The sequence below is a fragment of the Pinus tabuliformis genome, chromosome 8 (assembly GCF_031772625.1).
Source record: "Pinus tabuliformis cultivar Carrire ecotype Pingquan chromosome 8, CPIR1, whole genome shotgun sequence".
Taxonomy (NCBI): Eukaryota; Viridiplantae; Streptophyta; class Pinopsida; order Pinales; family Pinaceae; genus Pinus; species Pinus tabuliformis.
The window spans coordinates 1878272798-1878282133 of record NC_142294.1 but is presented as its reverse complement, the minus strand read 5'-3'; the positions used below and the strand labels follow the sequence as shown (position 1 = coordinate 1878282133).

Here is a 9336-nt window from a genome sequence, read left to right as displayed (position 1 = left end):
ACAATACTTGTTAATGTTTTGCAAATGGGGTAGTAAGCTAAGTAGACTTGATTGTGAGAAATACTCCATAGTTAAATATGTTTGAACTCGAAAAATCTTATGATGAATAAGCACATAAATTGCCCTAATTATCAAACACTTTTATATGATTTATTTCATTAATTTCAATCCTACTTCTTTACACTTATAAACTGAGAAATTAATCACATTTTTATAAAATAAAAACCCACACTAAAATAAAATATAATATTATAATTAATATAAATTTATTCTTTTTATTATACTATTAGTAACCACTCAATTAAATTTATAATAGTAATGTAATTATTACTATTTCATAGTTTTATCTCATTAACACAAAAGAAATAATTAATAAATTTTAGTCCATGACTTTATCATACCTCCCTCCTCCAAACTTCGTTACCTATCCTTTTCCCATCCCAAACCATCCTTATAGCGTAGGAAAATTCTTCAAAAATGAATAAATAATGGATGGAAATCGTCCTTGCTCTGCCCATGGATCGCCATGATACATGCTTCCAGGAAGGCAACCTGCACGCTCTGGGAAAGATATGGTTTCATGAAAAACCAAAGAATGACATTAACATCCAGAACTTCCTCTCACTTCCAGACCCATTGCAGGCTTCATTCCATTGATTTTCTAGGATATTGCTATGCTCTTTCTCTTTGCCACCTATAAAGACAACACCCGGGATGCGGCAAAAGCATTGTGAAGCAGGAGCAAATCAAATGGACGCAGAGGCGTCTACCCCGCTGTAAGGATGATCCTGCAAAATCATTTTCGTTTTAGCAAAATGAGATTGTTTACATTTTGATAAATGCTTCAGTGTTAAAATTGAAATTATTTTGTATATATCTTAAATTGATTGGTAGTGGAGGGTGAAGATAAGAATATTTTTATGAAAGGTGAAATTATATTTTACTGTACTTTATGTTTTGAAGTTTTGTAATGAATGATATAGAGCTTTCTTTAAGGTTGGATCGGAATTCTGGGTAAAACTTTTTTATTTTTATTTCTGTGGTGTTAATTTCCTTGGGTTTGATACAAACAATGGATTTTTGGGTAAACTAAATTCAATGGATTTGTGCCGATGCATGCCTCCCAGTTCACATTCATAACATCAGTGTCTATCAAGCATGGAGTGCTTATATTCGAAATTATTTTTCTTAAACATTTGAAACGTTTGTGGGATTAATGTCCCTCTGGACTAAACCTATGTTGCGGGAATCGCCCCTTCTCCCGGTTCATGAGACAGATTCGCATCCACCAGCGATCCTCGGGCGGAACCACAGTTTCGCCCTTGTTTTTTGTGGTTCCTAGGCTTTTAGAACCGTGACAGTTCCGATACGCGTTTCTGCAGTCCAAACTGTGGTTCCAAAGATTGTTCACACGATTTTTTGGGGCATTTTTTTTTGGGGGTAGGGAGGGGAATATTCGAACCGTTATGTGAAGAATTCCCCGAACATTTTTTCTTTTTTGATGTTTTATAGACACTTCATAGATGCCGCTTAATGGTAATGTTCAATTTTTTAATTTTCTAAGTAATGTTAAATTTTTATCTTTTATTTTCATTTTTTGACTTAAATTTTTAACATTACTATGAAATAATTAAAGATTTTTTAGAATGGTTCCAACCCATCAAATTTTATAGGGGGAAATAATATTTCATAACTCATTTAAAATTCACTAGACAAAAAAGTTTTCAGGATTTCAAGATCAAAAAGACAGGCATTTCATTAAATTATACAACTACGAGGGTATGTGATTGGTATTTAATCAAGAGCATCAAGCCCTATATGTACCCTAGTGTTGGCAGTGTTGATTGTTGAACTCCTTTGTCATGGCCTTAGCAAAAATGTACTTCACTCAAGTGAAAATAATCATTGATTAGACATGTCAAGCTTTCTCGACTATATTTTCAGATTTAGATTAGGTCATTTGATCAAAATTGGGCAATGTTGATTTGTATCCCTAGAGAATAGAAGTAGAGGCAAAAGCTAGACAAAAGGAATCTAGATTCTAGAGGATGTTTGATACATTTAGATAGTTAAAGCTAGAATAATTAATCATTGATACATAATTGACATCATTTCTATCTTGATTTATATACAAATATGCATATTTTCATATTTTCATATTTTTTACAAATAATTTGAAAATTGATATATATACACAAAAGAATGACGCTTCTAAAGCTTCTCACGCTTCACTTCCAAAAAAAATCCCAGTTTTATCCCTGCTTCGTGCAACATTGGTTTAAACATCGATTCTATGAATTGTTGGGAGATATCCATGATTAAAAATTGGATTTCAATGTAGGAACTCTTTATATTCAATGTTTATTTCTGAAGTGAAAATGATGGCATTTACTTTGTAATTTTGAATTGGATTGTGTAAACAATGGTATGATCTGTAATTGGTGTAATTGGTTATGGAAATTAGATTCAGCCCACAAATAGCAGATTCAATAATCTGGTTTTTGACATGCTTCTTCAGAATAGTGCTAATGTACAGAGATGTTGCAGGTTCACTGCCGGTCAGGATATTGCAACTTTCCTTGTTTCATGTGGCATATTGCCAAAGGCTCTGGAAGAGTCACGTCTTGCAAACAACTCAGAGAGTTATACTCTGAATGAATATGAAGGCGTTGCATATGTTGCCTTTCCTTCTTTTCATAAAATAGAAGGTTTCATCGTCAAAGACAGCAAATATGGAGAGGGAAACATACAAACTCACGACAATTTCTTCTCTGGTTGTGTCAAGGGTCATGATGATCAACCAGCTCTCGTCCATCAAGGAGCTCTTCAGTTGTTCCTGCATATTATGAAGTATACAGATTTCCAAGTAAAGGTAAACTAATTTATCTTTCAGGACTGAATGATCTTACCGGGAATGCTTCATCACTTATTAACTATTAAATTTTGCGAAAAAAAAATAAGTAACATTGTGTTGATGTATTCCATGATCAAACAGATACAGATTTATACAGACTCAAAACAAAGGAAACTCAAACCCATTATATTTGTGGGTCATTCCTTAGGAGGTGCAGTTGCTACTCTGGCCACACTATGGGTACTGGAAAAGAGGCTGAGGCAAAGCTCTCCCTTTTGTATAACATTTGGATGTCCTTTAGTGGGGGATGAACGACTTCATGAAGCAGTTGGCCGTGAAAATTGGGCAGGCAACTTTTGTCATGTAGTTTCCCAGCATGATGTTGTTCCTAGGATGCTCCTTGCACCATTTGAGTCAATTGCTGAGCCCTTGGTTGCTATTTTGCCATATTGGCATAGCATAATGGCTAATGACAGTAAAAATGCACCTGATTCTTTTATTCAGGATGCCTGTAGGACTCTTCTTAATAATGTCCTGCAGCATACTTCCACAATAGCAAACTATGGGCTTGACTCTCTAAGGGAGTTAGATGGTGTTATAAAGAGAAGCCCATACAGACCTTTTGGCACTTATATGTTTTGTTCAGGCGAAGGCGAGGGGGCAGCATGTATTAACAATTCAGAGACTGTTCTCAAGATGCTTCATTTGACAATGCTGAGCAATGAAAAACCTTCTGATAATATAGTTAAACACTGTTTGTCAGAGCATATAGGGTATGGTTCCGTTCTGAAACGTGTCATACAAAAATCTATAAGCGGCAGAAAAATTGCAAAACCTAGCTCGGAATCCTCATACAAGATGGGATTGTCATTGCAACTGGAAGCTATTGGTGTTGGGGCTCAGGTTATACTCAATTCCCTTTTAAAATAAAATTGAATATATATATATATTTGTTTTGAGCTGATTTTTTATAACTAAATTAATTTAAAATATTATAATTAGTATAAATCCATGCTAAATCTGGTTGTATTAAATACTTAGAAAGATAAAACTTTTCAGCAAAAATCCTATGTTAATGCTGGATTTGTGGATCTGTTTCAGATATGGATACCGATCCACGTAGGATCTGCCACGTAAATTGATCCCTCAAACATGGAAAAGAATCTCATGCTGTTGAAACAGATCCTGTGTCAACTAGCGCTCACACGCCAAATCCCCAGGAAATAACATCAGAGATTTTGGAATATTTTTTAAATATTCTATTTAGATTTCTGGTTAGATCACTTATCAGTAATTTGTAGGGCTGTATAGTTCTATAAGTTAATAAATACCTATAATAAAGCTACAAGGAAGCGTTTGACATATCAAAATGTTAATTTCCAATTTTTTATAATTCTAAGAAAAGCTTTAGATTTTTAGTTAGATCACTTAATAGTAATCTGTAAGGCTGTATAATTGGATAAGTTAATAAATACCTATAACCTGTCATAAGCTGCCTAGCACATAATAAAGCTACAAAGAAGGGTTTGACACATCAAAATGTTAATTTTCAATTTTTTATAATTCTAAGAAAGCTTTAATCTAATACATAGATAATAATATAAATAGTGTACAAAGAATGGTTTGGTCATTAATAACTTAATTAGATTAATCCCATCCAACTTTAGGGGAAGAGTCCTCAAGAATATGGTACATAGACTATAGCATATTCTGAAATAATGTACAATATTCGTTTACCATTGTAATTAAATGGGAATTTTTAGGTTTGCCAAATGTCAAACAATACAACAGGTTAATTAAGATGTAGAGTTTAAATATTCAATTAGTGAGTATATATAGTATTTTTTGACATGTAGTTAGATTTACTAGACATCATCATATTAATAGAGTGATCACTGATAAGACATTCAAATTTGTATTAACAATTATTCTTTTTGTACAAAGCATCATGATTTCAATTTTCAGATTTATGAATTAACTAATAATTTTATTTCTAATGTTGTCATTCATGAAAGGGTTTTTTAACTTTAATATGTTTTTTAAAAATTAAAAAAATATATATTACTGTATTTTGTATACGTGGCACGTGGCATTGCCCATCGCATCCAGATCCTGGCTTTTCAAAAATCTGGTAAATCCGTATCCGTTTCTTGGTAACTTAGGAAAAACACCTCTCCAAAACACCTCTCCACCTGTAACGAATCCTATATTAACATCAACGTGTATATATATATATATACACACGTGCACTTTTATATTTGATAAGAACAGTACATATATAGACACACAAGCATCTTCCCCACCTGGAACGTAAAGCACCTCCGTTCTGTGACAGCAACAACATCGCAATCTGATGAACTGCCAATGTTCAGTGGATTGTTACTTTCCTCTGGTTAAACCTCTGGATCTCTCTGCAATGAACATTGTAAACACAAAAAAAAAAACAAGAGCTTTTTTTATTTCCTTTGAACTTTGATAACAAAAAGAAGCTATCCTCTCTTCTTACCTTTGGATCTCTCTGCAATGAACATTGTGTACACAAAAAACCAAGAGCTTATTTTTTATTTCCTTTGATCTTTGATAACAAAAAGAGGGCTACCCTCTCTGCTTTTCGATAAGTTCTGCCAGTTTCCTAGTGTGTAAGATTTGATATTAGGCTCTGACGTAGCACGGACTTTTATCTGCATTGAGGAATTTCATTTTCTTATTTTAATTTGATGCTTGAAATGCATTCTTGAATTGTCATGCAGAATGTTCATGCACAGTATGCCCTACAAAGAGCAGGAAATATGGAAAACAAGCATAGCACAAACGTTGCTAAGCTAGCAGTTGAATTAAGCGAGAAACAATGTATCATGGCAGAGCTTGAGTGGTATAAAGAGCGTTGTGAGAAGGAAAATGGCGTCACATATTATGATTCCTTCAAGAAGCTGGACAGGAAGGATATCGATGCAAATTTCCGGAGGGCTAAGTTAGCCGAGTTTTGGGATGAGCTTATTTCAATGTGGGAGAGAAATGAGTTGCCAAGTGATTTCCAAACCCAAAATAAGTGGATAAACGCTGGCACTGCCTATAGGAGACTTGTGGAACCTCTGGATATTGCATATTATTACCGCATGTCTAAGGGTAAAGGCAATTATCTTTCAAATGGAAGAGCCACTCGCCATAAAGTTCTTCAGACATGGATGGAAGAAAAAGAAAAAACACGCAGTTCAAGAGGTCAGAAAGCTCGCACAAAACTTGCATCCCTCACTCAGGACTCATGCTTTTGGGCACATCTAGAAGAGGCCATGAAAGACTTGGAAAATCTCAAGCAAGCACAACACCCAAAGCCAGAAAATCTTGAGATGTTTGAAGATTATGTGACAAAAATGATCAATGATGGTAACATTTCTGCAGATGTTTTCTTGGAAGGGAGCAGCTTCATGGATTGGTGGAAAAAATGGAAGGAATACAAACAAATTCAATTTCCTGAATGGAACTCTCCTTTGCATGAGATAATGGAAAATGAAATTTGGACGCGCTAAATTTCCAAACTGGGAAGAAGTTTGCTTTCTGGATGTAATTTCCTTTACATTTGTTTAAAATAGCGTGATGGCTGTAGGTATTGTTCTGTTTGATGCTTAACTTTTAAGGAAGAAATGAATTCTGCGTAAATTTTGTAAAGTGAGATGTATTGAGACAGTCACGAACAATGTTATATAGAGAATTCGATCATACCCTTTCTGTACTACATGTTCTCAATATTTTGTGTGCCATGTGCCAACATGGGATGTCCCGGGGAAAAAACTTTGTTTACTGGATGTGATTCAGAAAGAATTATGTTCATAAAATAAGATTTTTCCTTTCCTGTTATTTTTTTAATATGTTGAGAGATATTATTTTGAGATGGCATTGACTGTGTTTGTGTTTGTGTATCACAGTAAAATCATTGGATTTTAAAACGTTAATTGATTTTGGCATTGGTATTAATATGACTAAAAAAATGAGTACAGACAGCACCTTGTGTGGCCTGTTACCTGGGAAACCAAGGCCACATGTGACAACATATCATTGTTTTCATCATATATCATTGTAACAGTAATGTTTTTCATACTAACTACGAACCGAAATAAAGGGCTTTCTATTCTACTAATAACCCCAAAGAAAAGCATAACAACAATGATGAAGAGGGAAGTTGATGTTCCTTCTCTCTGTAGAGACCGAGTTAAACATTAGAGATTAAACCGAAGGTCCATCCTCCTGCTTTAGCATCCTCCTTTGCAGTTCTGCTCCATTGGCTCCTCTCCCAGGATAAGATTGGAGGGAGCACCTCCATATGCTTGGAAAGGATGTTCTCCATGGTAGAATCAGGAAAGTTCACAAGAATGCCAACTCAAATTTCAAAGGTCCATCCTCCTGCTTTAGCATCCTCCTTTGCAGTTCTGCTCCCATTGGCTCCTCTACCCGGGTAAGGTTGGAGGGAGAATCTACATATGCTTGGAAAGGATGTTCTCCATGGTAGAATCAGGGAAGTTCACAAGAATGTCAACTAGAATTTCAATTTGAAGAAAAAGCATAACAACACTGATGAGAGGTGATCTGCAACTAATTGGAGGTGAGGCTCTCTAAGCCTCGCCTCTAAGCTGGATCTTACAAACTCTGCTCAGAATTAATGAATCAAACACAATCACACAAGATAAGATAAGATAGAATGCTGTAATATTCACTTCTATTATCATAATGCTGGATAGCATTTTAAAGAGATTACAAATACATATTTAGAACATGTCTGGTTTCTTACGAGTTGCCAAATAGGAAAAACTAAATACATTACTTAGATATTGTCTTTCTTGATATAAGTTCCTAGTACTAGATGTTTCATTCCTCATTATATGTTACCATTATGAGCCAGGCAGTCTGGCTGCCCAATTCCTCCTGGTTTAGATGGAAAGAGTCCCCTGCTTTCCACCTCCCAGTTTAAATGTGAAGCCATGGCTGAAATGATTTTTGAATACTACTGGAGTTGATGTGATGCTCAATGTTGATGAAGTAACAGGTGCCTATATATCCTGGTGTGGGAGGGAACATCTCCAATGAACCCAAGCCGGAAGTTGTTGGAGTTGATGTGATGTGATGTTGATTGTTGATAAAATAGTAGGCGCCTACATAGCTTGGGGTGGGAGCGCACATCTCCAAATGAACCCAAGTCGGATGTTATTACGCTGGAACTAATGAATGTGAAGCATGTGCCTAATAAAGTAGGGTGGGATGGCACATCTCCAAAGGGAACCCGCTCTGAATGTTGCTCCTGATATACAAACTCATGGATTATGGGTGTGGTACGAAACCAGGGCACACCACATATATACCTGAATTATAAATGTGTTGCAGACTTGTAACAAAAGTGGCCATGGGTGTTGTGGATGTTGTGATGAAGCATAGGAACTGAGACATCATAGCTAGGGAATGTGTGAAGAAAAAGGTAAATATTAGGAAAGAAAGTGAATGTAGAATGGTTGGAAAATAAGAACCTGTAGCGGCTGGAAAATAGGGACGATGTTAGTAGCAAAAATTTAGAGCATAATGTTTTTTTAATCAGGTTTCAAGGAGCGACTTGCTCTGATACCAATTGATCTGCAATTAATTGAAGGTGAGGCTCTCTAAGCCTCACCGCTCAGCTGGATCTTACAAACTCTGCTCAGAATTAATGAATCAAACACAGTCACACAAGATAAGATAGAAGACTATAATATTCACTTCTATTATCATGAGGCTTGATAGCCTTTTTAAAGAGATTACAAATACATATTTAGAACATGTCTAGTTTCTTATGAGTTGCCAAATAGGAAAAGCTAAATATATTAGTTAAATATTGTCTTTCTTAATATAAGTTTCCTAGTACTAGATGTTTCATTTCTCATTAGATGTTACCATTATGAGCCAGGCAGTCTGGCTGCCCAAGAGGGTACTTGATGCTCCCTCTCTGACTGTAAAGACGAAAATAAAGATGAGAGATTAAACCAAAGGTCCATCGTCCTACTTCAGCATCATCCTCCTCTGCAGTTCTGCTCCATTGGCCATCCTCCTACTTCAGCATCATCCTCCTCTGCAGTTCTGCTCCATTGACTCCAAGACGAGGAGCCATCCTCCTACTTCAGCATCATCCTCCTCTGCAGTTCTGCTCCATTGACTCCAAGACGAGGATAAGATTGGAGGGAAATCTCCATATGCTTGGGAAGGATGTTCTGGACCAGGGGAGGATCAGAAAAGTTCGCAAAAGTGTCAACTAAAATTTCAATGTGAGAGATTTCGTGACAAAGAATGTCAAATTTCTGATCCATGACATGTAGCTGGTCTCCTCTGGCATTCTGTTGGATGCCCTTCTCCTTAATCACTAGTGCAATAAACACTTCTTTGAATCAGTATAATTCCAGAAGCTTAAGAATTTTGGTGTACTGATTCACGAATAACAGGGTCATGAACCCTGCCTTTGAGTTCTG

The 9336-nt window shown here is 35.8% G+C and overlaps 1 protein-coding gene and 1 long non-coding RNA gene across 2 annotated transcripts in view; both read left to right on the top strand.

The window, feature by feature from the left end:
• Positions 1-426: 426 nt before the first annotated feature.
• Positions 427-6584, top strand: LOC149243885 (lipase-like PAD4). Its single transcript, XM_089374650.1, has 4 exons — positions 427-776; positions 2548-2872; positions 2996-3757; positions 5605-6584. The coding sequence occupies exons 1-4, from the start codon at positions 715-717 to the stop codon at positions 6379-6381; spliced, it is 1926 nt and encodes a 641-aa protein (XP_089230776.1). The 5' UTR covers positions 427-714; the 3' UTR covers positions 6382-6584.
• A 2189-nt stretch (positions 6585-8773) lies between these two features.
• LOC149243883 (uncharacterized) overlaps positions 8774-9336 on the top strand; it is a 115892-nt gene continuing 115329 nt past the window's right edge. The window contains exon 1 of the long non-coding RNA XR_016246710.1: positions 8774-8862. This is a non-coding gene — a long non-coding RNA (uncharacterized LOC149243883). The remainder of the gene's footprint in view (positions 8863-9336) is intronic.